Raw genomic sequence first — 20,009 nt, 5'->3', positions numbered from 1 at the left:
ACTTGTGGTTGTTTGGTTTGTTTCCAATCTTGCTATTGCAAATAATACTGCAATAAAATTGTGCATGTTATTTTGTATTTTGGAAAGGGTTCCTAGAACTGGGATTTCTGGGTCAAAGGATAAATGCATATGTAATTTTTCTAGGGATTATCAAATTCCCTTCCATAGATGCTGTGAAACTATTTTATAATCTCACTGGCGATATGTGCTGTCTCTACAGCCTGCAGCCCACTAGACAGTCAAATTTTGGGGTTGTTGCTAGTCTGATTACTCGCCCCCTTTTATCATCCTGCCCCATAATATATCACAATGCTTTTCAACTGATTTGGAAAGCACTCTCTTGGCATAAACAATAAGTGACTGTGTTGAGGGTGGTAGAAGGAGGGTGACTGCAGTGTCCCTATCTATTTCCACTCACCTAATCATAGAAATGGCCAAAGCCCAAAGCATACACCATCCTTGCTAAGACCTTGTACTTCCAAAGGCTGGTTTAGGTTTCCAGCCAAAGAAAAGGACATCAAATACAATTTCACTTGTTTCTAAGGTCAGCAGAAGGCAGAGAGGACTGGTACTTTACCAATTTCAGGATCCTGAGAAAGGTGTAGGAGGAACCATGACCATCTTTTGCCACCTTGCTGTCTCCAAACAACCCCCAAGTTCCAAGGAGTTGGAGAAGTCCCTGTGTATGGCAGGAAGTTTCCACAGATTGTGGAGTGACCACTTTAACTTGCAGGGCTACTCATACCTGGGACTTCTTTTTTGCTGCTTTGTAGGAGTAAATGTCATCAATGGCCTTTGTTTGTTTTGGTTTGTTTTTTTGTTTTTTTCAGCATCTCCCATTTTCCTATATTCTCATGGCTGATTCTGCCCCGAGGGACGATGTCCTGAGACACATCGGGTTGTCACAACTTCGAGAGGGGTACTGCGGGCTTAAGTAGAGACCAGGGATGATGCTAAACATCCTACCATGCACAGAAGAGCCCTCCTCCCCATAACAGAGAATCCCATGCCCCCAAATGTCAATAGTACCAAAGTTGAGAAATCTGCAAAATGAGTATTACCAGTGGCAGAGGAAGGTCAGAATCACAGATATTTCTTCCCCTGCTCCTCCAAAAGCCGCTAGCAATTCAGAAATCTCTTTAGTCAGAAAGACTCAAAGGAGTTATATATTTATGTGGAAGATTAAAGAATAAATACCATTTTAACCTTCTAAAAACTGATTATCATTAGGTATAGTGCAACCTTTTAACTATAAGTATAAAGGAAAGTGCTGATTATTTAAAGTAAATGGGACCAAGAGTCCCATGAATAATCAAAAACTTGGTTAATAGAGTATGACCAGAGAATAATGCATTTGGCTTCTGTGGAAAAATTAAAGTACATGCTGTGAATTGGTATTAAGGAAATTGCATGAAAAGTTAGTCTTAAGGTTCTATGATTCTGAAGAAACAGCCTCAGGTGCACAATCTATTGCATTCAGTCTTTATCTCTCTTCATTTTTTCGTGACTTCTTTCACCTTGGATAACCCAGAAGCTCAGGCCTTGGAACTTTTTGAAACGGTAAGGTATCTCACTCTCCACATTTATTTTCATCTAGAACAGAGCTGAATTTTATTGCCAGGAGTTTGTTATCTCTTCCACAGGAATTATTTTGAACTTCAGCTTGCCTTACTTATTTTGCGGGTGTAGACTGTGTTTAACACTTACAAGCACAATTCACTTGATCTAAAATGTATCCCTGAAAAGTTATGCCTAAATTGAATTTTTGGAAATAAAATCAGATTTTTAAATCACAAAGAATAATTGCTAAAGGGAGTCTGAAGCTAATTTGTAGAGAAAAGCATCTTTTTGCAAAGTGAATAATTACTTTAGTTTGCCTTTTTTTAAATCTGAATTTTTACATGTAGCCAGAATCTAGTCCAGTACTGTGCAAGATACTAATTTTTAAAATATCGATCATGAATTTGAAAGGATTTTGAAAGTTGAAGGTTTTACAAGTTTTTTTAAAGATTTATTTAGTTTGAGAGAGAGAGAGAGACAGAGAGAGCAAGAGGGGGAAGGGCAGAGAGAGAGGGAGAGAGAGAATCCCAAGCAGGCTTTGTCTCGTCAGCACAGGGCCAGATGTGGGGCTCTAACCCGTGGATGGTGAGATCATGACCTGAGCCAAAACCCAAGTCGTATGCTTAACCAGCTGAGCCACACAGGCATCCCTAAAAGCGTTTTTAAGAGAGTAAAACTGGGTAATATATTCTTCATTAACAGGAGTTTTGTTAACACTTGTTTTGGGTGATGTGACAAGGGGCAGGACGCTAGACATACCTGAACAAAGAAAAGGTAGCATTACCTAAAGGATAACCACATCGACTGCTTCCCCTCAGCAATGAAGAGAGAAGCATGGTTGGTAGTTTGTTACTTTGTGTAATGCTGTGGTTAAGAGCATGGATTCAGATACCTGACTGGCTGAGATAACATCCCTGTCTAGTGTGGCCTTAGACAATTCACACAGTCTGGATGTGCCTGTTTTCTCACCGAAACATGGAGAATACTAACACTACTTAATAGAGTTGTTTTGAGCATTCAATGAGCGAATACGTGAGCTGTAAGTGAAAAGTACTAGGGCCAGTAATAGTTTTGAATCCTGGATGGTGAACGTTGCTTCCTTCGGGTGAGAAAGGCGAGAGGCTGGGCGTGGGCCTCTGCACCCTTGTGGAGGCATGGCTGCTTCTGCCTGGGTCATACACAGGGGGAAACCGAGGCTCAGCGAGGAGGCTGGTAATTAGGAAATTACCTTCTCCTTCCTTGGGAAGGAACCCTTCCTTGGGAAAAAGAACCCTTTCTGCCAGGCCACGCCACCTTCTGTCTGGTTGGGAACTGAGGGCAAAAAGGTCTCAGCCGCGCGCCTTCACTTTGCGTCTCAATGCTGAGTAGCGGCGGGTAGCTCCAGAAGCCCCGCCGGCCTAGGGGCCCTCCCTCCTGCCCTTCCACTACCACTGCCAGGGGCTGGGGGCGGACAGCTGCGAGAGGCTTCCGAGAGGGGCCGGCATCCCCGCCCGAGGCCCCTCCTTCCGGGAGGGCTGGGAGCCGCGAAAAGAGACTTGGTAGACACAGACCCTCGCTAATAACACAAATATTCACGTGTGCCCTCTCTGTGCTGGGAATTGGGCACGCCCTGGTCAGACTCCGCCCCCGCTCCGAGCGTTGGAGCACCACACAGCAGCCCCCCACGCCCCACCCCAATCCAGGACAACCTAAATCCTTCAACCTTGGGTGAGGAAGGGTGTGGGAGGAGCCTAAACTTTCGCCCTACCCCTCGTCTTCCGCGTTTCACTACCAAGGCCCCCTCCCTTCTGGGGGCGTTCACGACTGTGTCGTAAAGTAGGGAACATTCTTTGCTCCCAAACAGCCCGCCTCGCTGTCTTTACGACAGGCCGTATTCCACGCCTCCAACATGGCGTCCCCCATTTCAGAAGCGGCAGTAGTTTCTACTCAGGTGGCCAGGGGCAGTGCTGAGCTTGGGCTGTTGCGTGTGTAGCCTGAAGTGCTGAAAGCTGTAGTTAAAGTTCGTTTCTAGTCACGGTTCCAGGAACTCTCCCGTCTTTCAGGGTCAGGAGTTGCCGGTTCCTTCTAGTTCCTGCAAGTTCTTCCTCTGCCCCTGGTTTGTTCCCTGCGCCACCTCCGGACACCCCCAAAATCCCTGACACTCCCAGACTCAAACTATGAGCTTTCGGCGGCTGCTGTTGCGCTTACCCCGTTATCTCGGGGTCTCGGGTTCCCCGCGACGCTTGTGGTGGTCCCCGTTCCTCGATACCGTCTCTTCGGTGGGCTCCTGGCGTGGTCAGTCCTCCAGGTCCCCGGCCCACTGGAACCAAGTAGTGTCAGAGGCGGAGAAGATCGTGGGCTATCCCACGTCCTTCATGAGCCTCCGCTGCCTGCTCAGCGACGAACTCAGCAACATCGCTATGCAGGTGCGGAAGTTGGTGGGGACTCAACACCCTCTGCTTACCACGGCCAGGTGAGCTACTCCCTCTCCTCCTGACGCACTCCCACCCACTGGAGTTCTTTTTCCTGGCCGATGCACCCTTCCTGCCTCGCTCAGCCTGGCTCTCTGCTCATTTCTTTTTACCCCTTCCTTTCCTCAGACCTGTTAGACATTTGGTGTTTTATCTTCTCTAGTCCACTCATCGTAACTTTCTTCCTCCTTTTGCTCATATGAGCGGATAAGTGGTTTTCTTACCTTTTTAGTGTTTTTGTTTCTTAATTATTCAGGGTAAAGATGCCTCAGTGAATTATGGAGAAATCGAGTAAGGATGTGGGTTTGAGTCACCTTTCTAGGAATGGTCTTTTAAAAGCGGGATAGGTTGATTCTCTGTTCCGCGCTGTTCAAGAGGTCGCCTCCAGAAAGAATGGGGAGGAGGAGATATGCTGAAGGTAGAGAGTTCTTTCTAGGGAATGTCCCAGGCTTAAGGTAGGAATTTATTCACTCAGGAGTCACGATCCTCTTGGGATTTTTATCAGTTAGGCTGGACTACTACTGTGAAACTTGCTATTAGGATGTTAAGACCACAACTTTTGCTTCCAGTAAAAACAAACAAAAACCTTTTTTATTTGTAAATAATTTCAAACATACTGAAAAGTTGCAAGAATAAAAATAGTACGAAGAACACATCTGTATACCTTTTAATCAAATTCATCTATACATATATACACACTATTTATATGTATATGTAAAACACACATATGTATCTAGTGAATCATTTGAGAGTAGATTGCATACATCATGATCCTTTACACCTAAATAGTCAATCGTGTATTTCCCAAGCATTGGAATATTCTTTACATTATTTAAACACATTTCATATTGATACAATACTTTTATTTAATCTACCATTGATATTCCAGTTTTGCTAATTGACTCAGTAATGTCCTTTATAGCTTTTTTCTCTAGTACAGGAACTAGCCTAGCCTCACATATTACAGTTAGTTGTCATGTCTCTTGAGACTCCTTCTGTTGAGAACATTTCCACAGTTCTTTGCTTTTGTGAGTAAAGCAGTAGTTCTTAAATGGGGCAGTTTTGCCTGCTAGAGAACATTTGGCAATATATGGAGATGTCATAACTGGGGCATGCTACTGACATTTAGTGGGTAGAAGTCAGAGATGCTGTTGAACACCCTGCAATTCCCAGAACAGTCCCCACCATGAAGAATTATGTGTCCCCCAGTGTCAATAGTACCAAAGTGGAGAAGCCTTAGACAAAAATATCTTTTCCTATTTTCTTTTATTAAATTAAAGTTTTATTTTGAGGTAATTATAGATTCACTTGCTGTTGGGAGAAATAATACAGAGAGATCCAGTTTTCCCAATAGTAACATCTTGTACAACTGTAGTACAATATCAGAAGTAGATTAATGGCATTGATATAGTCAAGATGGAGAACATTTCTGTCACTAGAAGGATCCCTTACGTTGCCCTTTTATAACTACTCCCACTTCCCTTGCCTTCCCCCTTGCTATAATTTTTTATGAGACACCTGCCATTTCTTTGTCACTACAAAAGTTACCGAATAGCTGTAATAAAGTGATTTTATTTGTTGGCATTATCTCCAGTGATCAGGAATGTCATTTTATGACTGCGCTAAACTTGTCCTATAGATGGAATATTAATTTTGCAGAGATTTTAGATGCTATACACTCAAAACACACACACACACTTACATGTTTTACAGCTTAATAATTAAAGTATTGAGCTTTCCATCCAATTTTAAAACTGTACTTATGAATCCTTTTGAAACTGTCTGTACTTCCCAGTCCATGCCCCTGAGCCCCAGGGTACTGGATTTTGTGTTTATTTTTCCTTGTTAAAAATTGTATCAGTGCTCCTCTAAATAATACCATGTTAAATTTTGCTCACTTTTGAAATTTATAAATATGATAGTTTGTTGCATGGAGTCTGCTATGTGTAGTTTTTTATTCATAATTGTTCCTAAGATTCATCCATTTCATGTTTAATTGTACTTCATTAGTTTTTCACTGGTGTATGAAATCCTATCGTGTGAATATGCCACAGTCTTCTTTCAATCAGCATTTGGGTGGTTTGCATTTTTGTTATGAAAAATGCTGCTGTGAATGTATTTGCACATGTCTCCTGGTGTACTTGTCTTGAAAGAATAGATGCAGGAATGTATGCACGTGTTCAGCTTTAGTAAATAATACCAAATTGTTTTCCAAAGTGATTGTGCTAGCTGACACTCTTATGCGCAATGTCTGAGTTCAGATTATTCCATGTTCTTGCAGTACTACAACTATGAAATTTCTTATTTTGGTCATCAAATAGTGGGTTTCACTGTGTGTGGTGGGTGTTGGAGTAGTACATTGCATTGTGCATATTATACTCGTTGTAATAAAACATTGAAGTGAAAAGGGCAGAGCTAGAAAAAGTGTTATTAATGTGTATATTCTGAGAATTATAATTCATATACTTAGTTGCTAGAGCATCACATAGGGTGTTGGAGAAGATCCCTCCTGAAGCCACCAGAGACACACACTAGATGAAAGCTTGTAAGACTAGTGGCTCTAAAAATTTCCTGGTTACAGCTTGCCCTGCCTGCCCCGTACCATACCACCGCAAAAAAAAATGGGGAGGAACAAAATAATTAAGTTTTGGCAAAGGTGTTGTGGTGACATACATGGATTGCTTTATTTTGTAAGAAAAGAGCTAATGTGTGTGTAGTTTTATTATATTTACTTTGATAGTGTATTGTAAATTATTTATTTAAACAGTCTGAACTCACAGGCAGTCAGTGAACAAACAACTTTTAGGGAGGGAGTCCTGTATTTATTTGTTTTAGCTGTGGAGCAGGCATTTGATCATAGAGTAGGCAGACTGTGATTTTTTTTTTTTTTTTTTTTTTTTTTAGTTCATTTATTTTGAGAGAGAGAACATGAGCAGGGGAGGGGAAGAAAGAGAGAGAGAGGATGCTAAGTGAACTCCATGCCATCAGTGCAGAGCTGGTTGTGGGGCTTGAACTCATGAACTGTGAGATCATGACCTGAGCCAGAATCAAGAGTCGGACGCTTAACCAACTGAGCCACCCAGGCACCTCCAGACTGTATGATTATTGTTGAAAACGTGGATTAAGCAACTATATTTTTTCAATTGATGTACACCTTACTTTGTTGAAATCTTATCAGCAAAGTATTGATAATTAAGAGGAGAATGCTCTCAGTATGTTAGCCAAGAACACAAAGACCCCTTGTAGTTGATTTAGGTAGGACTATAGGAAACTGGACTTGGTAAATTCTTTTACAGTTTCATTTTAAATTTTGAGTTTCTGTGATTTACTTAAATCGATATTCCAGCCCCTTGGACCATTTTCCTTTTTGTTTAAATCCTCATGGAATGTTAGAGATGAATCATGTCTAATAACCTTAAAATTTGGGTGAAGGGTGGCATTTTGGGCAAACAGCAGGAGAAAAAAAGCAAATCACCATAATTTATTATTCACTGCCTTCTCTTTCTTTACCTAAGCCATCTCATCAAGAAAATGAAAAAGAGCCTAGAGGTATACTCTAACAGATTCAGAAGTGAGATTAAATTTAAAATCTTGAGACTTGGTGAAATAATGACTTTATTACTAGGAACAGTGTAGCAATTAGCTAATTTTTACCCTTGTTCTTCTAGATATCCTAGGATCTTTATATTGTAAGTTCCAGTTAGATAAAAGAAATCCTCAATTAATTAGCTCAATGTTTACTGAAGCTTATGGAGGAAAATAAAGAAGTCTAAAACATGGACCGTGTTCCCTGATGAACAGGCATTGTGTTGGACACAATATATTTACAACTATCTACGAGAAGGAAGTAAATGACTTGTGGCTAATGAGTAGTGGCGATATATTAGCTATTTCATTTAGAGATACTGAAGTGTCCTGGAATAGTAGAGAATCTCTCATGAAGAAATTGGGATGTCATTAGGATTGGTGGACAGAAATTACATAGGTAATATTTTAGGGTGGTGGTAGTATATTACATATTGTTTCCTTTGTGATTCTTTTTTCTCCTTTCTTCCCCAAGCTTTCATACCCATAGTAGGTATAGGGTAGACCTTAAAAGCAAGAATAAGCAGTGTAGTAAAGTAAAATCAGCAGCAAGAAAGGAGCTAGAATAGCTAAAACAATGTTAGGGAAGAAAAAGTGGGAGGAATCATTCTATATAATGTTAAGTCTTAGATATAATTTCATTGATCAAGACAGTGTGGCATTGGCAGAGTAGTAGACAGATCGATGGAACAGAATAGAGAACCCAGAAATAGATCAACACAAATATGCCCAATTGATTTTTGACAAAGTAACAAAAGCAATTCAGTAGGAGAATAGTCTTTTCAACAAATGGTGCTGGAATGATTGGACATCATTGACAAAAAAATGAACCCTGACCTAAACCTCACACCTAAAAAAAAAAAAAAAAAGTAAAATGGATACCTGTGAGATCAATGTAAAATGAATTTAAATGTGAAATGTAAAACTATATAACTTTTATAAAAAAAACACGAGAACATCTCCAGGATCTAGGGCTAGGAAAACAGTTACTAGACATAACACCAAAACCCCATTTCATAAGAGAAAAAAATCTTCATTTAATGTACTTCATTAAAATTAAAGTCTGTGCTCTGTAAAAGACCTGGTTAATAAGATGAAAAGATTAGCCACAGATTAGGAGAAAATATTTGCGAATCAAATATCTGAAGGACTTGTATCCAGAATATGTAAAGAACTCTCCAAACTCAGTGGTGAGAAAGTAAACAGTACAATTAGAAAATGAACAAAAAGAGCCTGTAAAGATAAGTAAGCTTGTATAACATTAGTCATTAGAAAAATGTAAAACCATGATGAGATAACTACTACATACCAAATAGACTGGCTAAAATTTAAAATACTGACAATATGAAAGACTAGTGAAGATGCAGAGAAACTGGGTTTCTTTTATATTGCTGATGGGAATGTAAAAATAGTACAGCCACACTGAAAAACAGCTTGGCAGTTTCTTATGAAATTAAACATACATTTACCATATAACCCAACAATCACACTCCAGAGAATTTATTCCAGAGAAGTAAAAACTTATGTCAAAACCCATACACAAATGTTTACAGCAACTTTATATGTAATAGCTAACAACTGGAAATAACCTAAATGTCATTCACTGGTGACTTGTTGAACAAATGGTGATACATCCATGCAATGAAATGCTGCTCAACAATGAAAAGAACTGAACTATTTATTCATACAACAATTTGAATGAATCTGGAAAGAATTATGCTGAATGAAATAAGTCATTCCACACTACTGGTAGGAATATAAAAAGCCACTACAGAATACAATATGGTGGTTCCTCAGAAAATTAAAAATAGAGTTACCATATGATCCAGTAATTCCACTTCTGGGTATATATCCCAAAGAATTTAAAGCAGAGTCTCAAAGAGATACTTGTTCACTCATGTTCATAGCATCATTATTTGCAGTAGCCTAGAGGTGGAAGCTACCCAGATGTCCATCAATAAGTGAATGGATAAACAAAATGCCATATACATTTAATGGAATATTATTCAGCCTTAAAAAGGAAATTCTGGTACATATTACAACATGATGAACCTTGAGGACATTATGCTAAGTGAAATAAGCCAGTCACCAAAAGACAAATACTATATTATTCCATTGATATGAGGTATCTAGAGTAGTCTCATTAAGAGAAACAAAGTAATATGGTGGTTACCAGGGGCTGGAAGGAGGGAGTAATGGGAAGTTGTCATTTAATGGGTGTAGTGTTTCAGTTTTGCAAGATGAAAATGTTCTGGAGATTGGTCACATGGCAATGTGAATATACTGAACTGTACACTTAAAAATGGTTAAGATGGGGGGGGGGGGGTGCCTGGGTGGCTTAGTTGATTGAGCATCCAACTCTTGATTTTGGCTCAGATCCTGATCTCATGGTTGTGAGATTGAGCCCATGTCAGGCTCTGTGCTAAGCATGGACCCTGCTTAAGATTCTCTCTCTCTGTCTCTCCCTCTGCCCCTTTCCCCCAGTTGTGCTCCCTCTCTCTTTCCCTCAAAAAAAAAAAAAAAAAAAAAAAAAAAAAGGTTAAGATGGTAAATTTTACCAAAATTAAAGAAAACATCAATCTCAAGTTTATATGCTGTTGGAAAGGAAGAATTTGCTCTGCCCTACAAGATCCTTCTAGCTGGACTAAGAATCAAAAGACATGAGGCAGATTAATGGGAGAAAATAAAACTTAATAGCATATGTATGGGGAATCCACATAGACATGAAATTCCAAAGACAATGAGGCAAGGAGATAGTTATATGAGCTGAGAGGGGTTGGGGTCTAGAGATTACAAAGGGGAGAAAGACCATTAGCAGGAAGGTTAAAGGAGATGTTTGGAAAACAAATCTTGCCCTGTTATGCAGGTAAGTTTCTTAGGTAAAGAGGAATCTCTGTTAATAGCTTTCTTTCTGGTTTGAGTGTGCAGTTGAGGTCAAGGTGAAGAGCTTTTCCTTGATCTGCTGGGTTTCTTTTCCTTTTAACTTTTAAAGCTCATGCCAAAGTAGCCCATTTTGGGATAGCCTGGCCTTGGTCCCTACAATACTGTATGATTTATTTATTTATTTGTTTGTTTGTTTTTGAGAGAGAGAGAGAGAGAGAGACAGAGCGTGAGCTGGGGAGGGTTATAGAGAGGGAGATACAGAATCTGAAGGAGGCTCCAGGTTCTGAGCTGTCAGCACAGAGCCTGACACGGCGCTCGAACTCACGGACGACTGTGAGATCTTGACCTGAGCCGAAGTCAGATGCTAAACCTACTGAGCCACCCAGGCGCCCTTATATGATTCCTTTTATACAACATTCTCAAAATGACAAAACTATGGAGATGGAAAACAGATTAGCACTTGCTAGAGTCAGCACTTATGCTGACAGTGTGGGAAGCAGGGAGGGTGTAAATACAAAGAGGTATTTTGTGGTGATGGAACATTTCAGTATCTTTATTCTGATAGTGGTTACGTGAATCTGTACATGGGATAAAGGTGCTTAGAACTATACACACCTATACACACAAATGAATACAGGTTAAGAAAAGTGCTGAGAATAGAATAAGATCTGTAGTTTTGTTAACACTAATGTACCAATGTTCATTTTTAGTTTTCATATTGTACCACAGCTATATACTGAAGGAAGCCAGTTGAAGGGTACATAGGACACTATACTATTTTTGCAAGTCTCTGCGAGCCTATAATTATTTGAAAAAACTGAAAAGAATCACTTTGAATTGAGAGAGAGAATGAATGATTGAATGAACGAACGAACAAATGAACCAACAAACAAGCAGTCGGCCTGGGAGATAGGAGACCTGCATGTTCTGGTTTCAGCTCTGTCAGTAGGTATGACCCTACACAAGTTATTCCATCTTTTCTGGGCTTTAGTTTCCTAAGCAATGAAATAAGGAGTTTGAATAAATGATCTCCAAAGATGCTGCCATTTCTAGACTAGTATAGAAATTAGTGTTGTAATTGAATATGGCAGATAAGGGAGCAATTGTCATTTCTCAGGCGGGAGTGAGCAGATTGGATGCAATGTGGTAACACAAATCTATAGTCCTTTTCCTACTATTTAAAAATCCTAAAAGCTCAGAAGAGAGGATGTTTTTTCAGGCCTATAAATCTGACCTGAACTGATGTGAGATTATTTATAGTCTTTCTTTATTCCACTTAATGTGAATATTCATGCATTTTGCTGCAGAAATATTCATGTGTTTGATTACAGGGTGCAGCCCCAGATCCTGCTGGAGGGCTGGGTAAAATGCACCTTCCTAAAATCAGAAAAATTCCGAATTGGTTTCAGGGACTTTGGATGAGGGACTGTGGACCTGTCCAAGCTGGACGGTGCGATGTAGGCTGGAGTAGAAGCCCAGATACACTGTGTAGATTGGTAATGTGGTAGAGGCTGAAAGTAGCAACGGTGCATCAACCCCCACTTCCCCTCAGTACGTCTCGCCCCCTGTGGTTCATTACTATCTTGCTGATGAAATGTAATTATCCGCTTGTGCACAATATATATATTTTTGTTTTTAATCATTTAAATTTGTGTGTAAATTTTTACAGCTCTCCCCTGCTATCTGAAAGAAGAGCGTCTGTTATGAAACCTTCCATAAGCCAAAATGGCGTAAAGCAAAGAAGCAGTTACCATTAATTTACATGGGAAAATTTTTAAGCGTTCTCAGACCCAAAGAATAATCTCCCTCAGGCTTTTTTGACACTTTAGGACACGTCTTGCTAACGAATGCACAAAATAAGTGAAGATAAAGCACAGATGCTCACAGACACGGTTCAAAGCTGCGGCAGCTTGATGTTGAGTGTGGCTCCTAGGGAAGGAGCTCAGCCATAGCTCCAGTGCACACTGCCTCTGTAAGGGCTCACTGCAGAACAAACACTGGATGCTAAGTTTGCTTTTCGCTTTTTTTCATAGAAGAGAAAATCCTCTTCGTATTTCTTTTGCTTGGTGAAAATGTGTGAATTCATGTCTTTTGTAAAGCAAAGTGGCTTAACTTGAACTTTTGAAAGGCAGGGGATGCTTGTATTACTTTTTTTAAAGTACTTTTAGTTTTATATACTACTTATTCCCAAGAACTTAAATGCTTTTAATAATCATATGATGGACACTTAATTGTTTCCAAGGTAATGACATACTCTTTTCATACAGAATTAGTTAAATTTTTGTTGTTTATACATAGTTAACTTCATTGAGCAGTGTGGCTTTGTTTGTTTTCATTGATTACTGTTGACACATTTGGCTTTTAGGATTAAATTTTTGTTTAAATACCCTGTCTTTTTACTTTTGCCTCCATCTCTATTGCACATTTAGATAGATGGGATTAATTTAGTATGCATTTAGTGGAGACAAATTACAGCATTTCATCTCTCTCTTAGGGGGTGTTGATTCCTTAGCAGAGACTTTTTGTTTCTGAGTTCACTACAGTTAACTTGGCTACCTAAAAAACCTTCTTAGTCTTTGCTGCATGTTAAAATTCTTCAGAGATCTTTAAACATATTATTAGAAAATGAATTTTAGTCTCCTCCATGTTTATAAAAGACCCTTTCTAGATTCAGTTCTGTAATTACTGACTGCAAACCTGCATTACTTATGAAGGACTTTTTTTTTTTTTTTTTGTATGACTAGGAGAAAATTAAAATTTTTAATTCATTCCACAAATGTTTGAGGTGCTCTTGGCATGGGATGTACAAACAAGAAAAAGACACAGTTGCTGCCCTTCAGGAATTCATCAGAAACAGTATAATGAGCATGAGCTCTAGAATCCGACTCTTTAGATTTATATTCTGGCTCTACCACTGCCAAGCTATGTGATCTCAGGTGATTTCCTTAACCTCTTTGTGCTTTAGTTTCATTTGTAAAATGAGGATGATAACAGTACCTATATGTTAGGGTTTTATGGAGATTAAATGGGTAAATATAGGTAAAGTGCTTAGAACAGTATCTGGCACATAGAAAATATCCAAATGTTAGCAATTTCCATTATTATTAGAAAGTTCATTTTAGTGGGGGAGATGTGCAAATAGTGAGAGTACCTTGGGATACATGCTATAGTATGTGTGACCAATATGCTGTGGAGACAGGGAGAAAAAAATCTCTGTAGAAAATTGAAGATTTTCAAAGGCGAGGTGACCTAAGGGTTGGGTCATGGTGGATGAGAAGGAAATGACCAAGGCAGGAAGCTAAATTAAAACACAAGAAACTGCTTAGCGAGGTGTAGGGAAGTAGTCATTTGGTGTGGGCTGAACATGGGGGATGGGATGAGACAAAAAGGATAGGTTGAATATGTATGTCTGCTTCTGCCAAGATAGAGTAACCAGTGCTGGACTTTACCTTCCACTGTAAACAAATAGAAAACTGCATAAAAAAAAAAAAAAGAAACAATTGTATTCTTGGAGTACAAGGCAGTACAGGATTGTGATTCCTGTGAGAGGTAAACAGATGAGGTGAGAACTATCACTCTGGCTTCCTCCTGGGAGGTATTTTCCAAATAGCAACACAGAAAGGGTGAACTCCAGTGGAGGATGGTGGCATTGCTGAGTTTGAGGAGACAGATTAGATTTTGGGGAAGTGGAGGCAGCTGGAAATTGCAGAGCAGAATCTGGAAGAGGAGGGAGTACACAGAGAAAGGCTCCAGAAATCTAAGGTGCACACTTGAGTGTATTGTTGAAATATAAGCAACACATGACTAGGATGAAACTCCATGAGGCTGGGGAGCTATAAGCTGTACAATTCTCAGAGTTCTCACAAAACTGGCAGACATTTGATTTCTAACTGGACAGTATGGAAAGACTTTGTTGAACAGCAAGTCTCAAAAGGATCGTGCTGATCTAAAAGTAATAGAAGTGCCAGCGAAAGAATATCAAATCTCTTAAAAGGAAGACTATAAAATCCAGACACTCAACAACACAATATCACAATAGCCAACATCCAGTTACAAATTATAGTACATTTCAAGAAGCAGGAAAATATAACCCGTACCCAGGAGAAAAATCAGTCAGTAGAAACAGATCCATAAGACACAGAGATAATGGAATCAGCAAAGACTTATTATAAATATGTTCAAGTGTTTAAAAGAAAACATGACTAATGATAAAAATGAAGGAAAAAATACATGTCAAATGTAACAACTGTAACTGAAAGTTTAATATGTAAAAGGAAAACTTACTCTGAATTGACTCAATTGCAGAGTTGATGCTAAAGAAGAAAAGATAAGTGAATTAAAGACATAGCAATAGGTGCCCTTTTCATCCTGATATAAAAGGATCCATGAAAAATTACAGCTAATATTCTTAATAGTGAAAGACTGAATGCTTTCTCCCTAGGATAGGATGTTCTTCCTCACCCTTCTGTTCAAAATTTTGCCAAAAGTTCTAGCCAGTCAAGAAAAAGAAATTAAAGGCATATTGGATTAGAAAATAAAAGCTAGTCTTTATATCTAAATAACGTCCCATGCTAAGAAATCCCTAAGAATTTACAGAAAAGCTGCTAGAACTGATAAGTGATTTTGGCAAGTATAAGGCATATAATGTCAAAATATATAAATCATTGTACTTCCTTATATTAGCAATGAACAGTTGGAAAATGGATTTGCAAAATGTTTACAATATTAGCAAAAACATGAAGTGAGAAGGGATAAATTTAACAAAATATATACAAAGTCTGTACATTGAGAACTATAAAACATAAATGAGGAAATCAAAGATGACCTAAACATACCATGTTCATGGATTGGAAGGGTTAATATTGTTAAAATGTCAGTTCTTCCCAAATTCATCTGTAGATTTAGCATAATCTCAGTGACAATTTCTGCAGGTAATTTTTTTGGTCAAAATTGATAAGTTGATCCTAAAATTAATCAGTGATTGCAAAGATCCAGAATAACCAAAACAATTTTGAAAACTAACCCTGTAATGCTAACATCACATGATTTCAGAACTTCCTAGAAAGCTACAATAAGCAAGACTATGAGGGATTGGTATACAGATAGGCATATACATCACTATGATGAAATACAGTTCAGAAATGGACTCACATGGATATGGTAATCAATTTTTGACAGAGGTTGCAAGGCAGGTCAATGGGAAAAATACAGTATTTTCAACAAATGGTACTGGGGGAGAAAAGGAACTTTAATCCTTACCTCATACCGTAAAGGACAATAACCTTGAAATGGATCTTACACTTAAACATGAAAACTAAACTGAAAATTCTAAAAACATAGGAAAAAATTTTGTGACTTTGAAGTAAGCAAAGATTTCTTAGAAAGCATGAAGTGTAGAAGAAAAAAGAAAAACTAGAGTTCATCAAAATTTAAAACTGCTCTTTTGAAAATGTTAAAACAAAATGGCAAGCCACAGACTGGAAGAAAATATACACATGTCTGACAAATGACTAGAACATATAAAGAAGTCTTACCTCTCAGTAAGAAGACAACCAGTTCAAAAACTGGAAAAGATTTGGATGTTTTATGGAAGAAGTTATCTAGCCAGTAAGTACGTGAAACATGCTCAACGTCATTAGTTGTCTGGAAATGCAAAGTCAAACCAGAAAGAGAAATCCCTACATAGAAATGAGAATGGGTAACTTTAGGAAGTCTGACCATAGTAAATGTTGGCGAGGGCGTGTAGCAGCTGGAGCTGTCCTACATTGCTAGTGGGAATGTAAAATGGTACAACCACTTCAAAGAACTATTCGGTCATTTTTTAAAAAGTTAAGCATATCCTTCTATCTTAAAACACGGCAATCCCACTCCTGGGTATTGAAATGATAGAGAATGCAAACAAATGTGCATTCAGAGATTTTAACACAGTTATTCAGAGCATATTTACTGTAGCCATAAACTAGAAACTATCCAAATGTCTAAGGTGAATGGAATATTTTTCAGAAAGAAAAACGAGTTGATCAATGATTCAGTCTAACATGGATGGATCTCAAGAACATTATGCTGAGTGAAGTCAGATACAAAGTATGATTTCATTTACATGAAAAATCTAAAATAGGTAAAATGGTAGTAAAACATCCACTTCGGTTGTTTGCTTGGGGCCGTAAAGGGGAACAAGGGAAATGTTAGGGTACTAGAAATGTATTATATCTTTATTATGGTGGTGGTTACAGAGATATATACATTTGACAAAACATTATACTGTATATTTAAGATGGGTACATTTTATTGTTAGTAAATGTTACTGAGTTTGTCATTTTATTGCTCAAGAGTGTTCCTTTGCATGGTTATAAAGCAATTTGTTCACCTTAAATGAACATTTTGACTGTTTCTAGCTTTTGGCTACTGTGTGTAAAGCTGCTACAAAATAAGTAAAGCTGATTTAAAAAATAAAGGAAAAGTTGTAGCTACATTTTGAGGAGCTTTGTATATAGTATTAAGATCTAATTTTATTTTGGGGTCAGTGGAGACTACAAAGGTTAAGTAGTAGAGAAACTTGAATAGATATGTCTTTTGAAAGCTGACTTTTGGCAGCTGTGAAGGTTGAGGGTTGCAGAAAAGAAAAACTGGAGGCAGGAAGGCCTGGCAGGAGATTGCTATAATCTATTCATTTCTCCCCCTGCCCAGCTTTATTGAGGTGAATTGTCAAGTAAAATTATATATAGTGAAAGTGTACAACATGATTGTTTGATATAACATAGCTTACCTTTGTGTGCGTATGTGTTGTGTGCACACGTGTGTGGTGAGAATGCTTAAGATCTACTCTCTTAGTAAATTTCAAGTGTAAAATAAAGTGTTATTAAGTATAGTCACCATACTGTACAATAAATCCTCAGTAGTTATTCTCTTGTGACTAAAAGCTTTTACCCTTTGACAAGCATCTCCCCATTTTTCCTACCCCCTAGTACCTGGTAACCATCATTCTGCCGTCTCTTTGTATGGGTTGAGTTTGACCCCCTTATTCCCTTTTTTTTCCAGATTCCTTATATAAGTGAGATCATACGGTATTTGTCTTTCTCTTTCTGGCTTATTTTACTTAGCATAATGTCCTGTGGGTTCATCCATGTTTTTCGAAATGGCAGGATTTCCTTCTTTCTCTTGGCTGAATAATATTCCTGTGTGTGTGTGTGTGTGTGTGTGTGTGTGTGTGTGTGTGTGTGTGTGTGTATCAGATATTCTTCATCATTTATCACTCAATGAACACTTAAATTGTTTCCATATCTTGGCTATTGTGAATAATGCTGAACATGGGAGTGCAGACATCACTTTAAGATAGTTTTCATTTCCTTCAGATAGATACCTAGAAGTGGGATTTTTGGATCATGTGATAGTTCCATTTTTAATTTTTTGAGGACCCTCCATACTGTTTTCCATAATGGCTGTACCAATTTATAGTCCTACCAGCAGTGCACAAGAGTTCCCTTTTCTCCATATCCTCACCAACACTTATCTCTTGTCTTTCGATAAAAGTCATCCTTAGCCCTAGCAAGAGCCATTCAAGTGGTTAGTAATGATTGTGGTGTGCCCTTTACCACTCCTACTCATGTGTCAAGAGTGAAGGGAGAATCTTCTGGGCCCAATTCAGAGACACAATAAGAGTAGTATCTTACATGAATAGAAGTTTATAGTTTGAATAGAGAAAAGTGAGAGAATAACATCTTTACCTTAGGCTTCCTTTTTTCCAAAGAACCTACTAGGACAGTTAAAACCATTTTCATATTGGGAATTGCAACTTAGTTCTGGTCAAGTACCATCATCTGTCATAGTAAATTAATGACAACTTGAATAACTTTTGTATTCAACTTGTAATTTTTATTTATTTATTAAAAAAAATTTTTGACGTTTATTATTGACAGACAGAGAGCATGAGCATGGGAGGGGCAAAGAGAGGGGGAGGCACAGAATCTGAAGCAGACTCCAGGCTCTGAGCTGTCAGCACAGAGCCTGATGTGGGGCCCAAACCCACAAATCGTGAGATCATGACCCGAGCTGAAGTCGGATGCTTTACCCACTGAGCCACCCAGGCACCCCAATTTTATTTATTTTAATTGTATAAGAACTGTAACCATACAATGTTTATAATTTTTATATTCATACATATTTAAATAATATTTTAACAAAAATCATTTAAGGCAATAATGGATGACTGATGGGGCACCTGGGTGGTTCAGTCGGTTAAGTGTCTGACTCTTGATTTCGGCTCAGGTCATGATCTCACAGTCCTGAGATCAAGCCCCGCATTGGGCTCCATGCTGGATGTAGAGCCTGCTTGATTCTCTCTCTCCCTCTGCCCCTCCTCTGTGCACTCTCTTTCTCTCTCTCTCTCTCTCTCTCTCTCAAAAAAGGCAGGGGGGGGGGGATGACTGAGTTTTTACCCTTAAAAATGTTCCCTCAAGGATGAGGGATACTCACAATTCTGTGTTCTTATTTCTGGGCCCAGTTAGTAAGGATAAGTTGATCATAGGTTTTGAAGTGCTATAATATTTAATTCTTGGTGCTTAGATTCTAATGAGTTAGGATTCAGATGCCCACATCTCTCCCTTGTGTTGCTCATTACTACTGTATGGCCAACTGCTTTTCATTAATACTATTGTATTCTATAATTGTCCCTTCTTTATTCTTCTACAGGAGTCAGAATTTTCATGTGTTACATGTGTGTGTTTAATACCATAGAGGCCCTTTAGTTACCAAAACATATTCATCTGTGCTTGTGGTTTGAAGACTATAATGACTGTTTTTCTAAAAATAGATACCTTGGAGTAGATTTTTTAAATGGGCACTAGATGTTAACCATTCAGATAGTCGTTTCTGATTTAATACTTATTTCTGATTTAATACTTATTTGAAGTTCTAGATACAAATCTTTAGTTTATGGAGTGCAGCTGCATTTCTTTTCTTCCTATGACTCACCAAAGCCTACTCAAAGCCTTTCATTTTTTTCTATTTTTGTATACTGAAGCTTCATTTTAACAAATATTTAAAAATAGCTTTAAAAATTACCATTCTTTTGGAGTCTCCTTGGAAGTTTATTTCATTTGCTCCAAAGATTTTTTTTTTTTTTTTTTTTTTAAATAAGCTGAATTGGTTTTATATCCAGAGTTGTGAGGTTAGTGCTAGGTCTAGTAAATACTATACTGTAGTCTAAAAACTTAGTAGTGTTTGGAATTTTTCAAACATTGATAATTTGCATGAACGTATTCTTTATAGCATTTAATAATTACAAGGGGCTTTCTATATATCTCAGTGTTCAGTATCAACAAGTAAGTGAAATTTATTTTATCCTCAAAATAGAAATAGCTTCATAAAGCTACTTCCTCACCATTTCTCTCTAGGTTATTTCTTCTATGTTGCTGTATATTTAAAAGGGATGTCATTTAGTTTCACAGGACTAATAGTATATACAAAGCTTTTATTAAAAGATTTTTATGTAGTACTATTATTTTTAAATATTATGTATTGTCTCACGTACTT

The 20,009-nt window shown here is 38.2% G+C and overlaps 1 protein-coding gene across 3 annotated transcripts in view; it reads left to right on the top strand.

Moving 5' to 3' along the window:
• Positions 1-3,289: 3,289 nt before the first annotated feature.
• PDSS2 (decaprenyl diphosphate synthase subunit 2) overlaps positions 3,290-20,009 on the top strand; it is a 285,557-nt gene continuing 268,837 nt past the window's right edge. For 2 of the 3 annotated variants that reach the window (XR_013555704.2, XM_060616307.3), the window contains exon 1: positions 3,305-4,012. Coding sequence is in view for 2 of the 3 variants with exons in the window: in XM_060616307.3 (XP_060472290.1) it covers positions 3,717-4,012 (296 nt within the window). In the remaining variant the exon portion in view is untranslated. Of the gene's footprint in view, positions 4,013-20,009 lie in introns of all 3 variants that reach the window. The other variant, XM_060616310.3, reaches the window with a different exon arrangement.

This window comes from Panthera onca, chromosome B2 (assembly GCF_046562875.1).
Source record: "Panthera onca isolate mPanOnc1 chromosome B2, mPanOnc1 haplotype 2, whole genome shotgun sequence".
Lineage (NCBI taxonomy): Eukaryota > Metazoa > Chordata > Mammalia > Carnivora > Felidae > Panthera > Panthera onca.
This window is presented reverse-complemented; position numbering and strand designations above follow the sequence as displayed.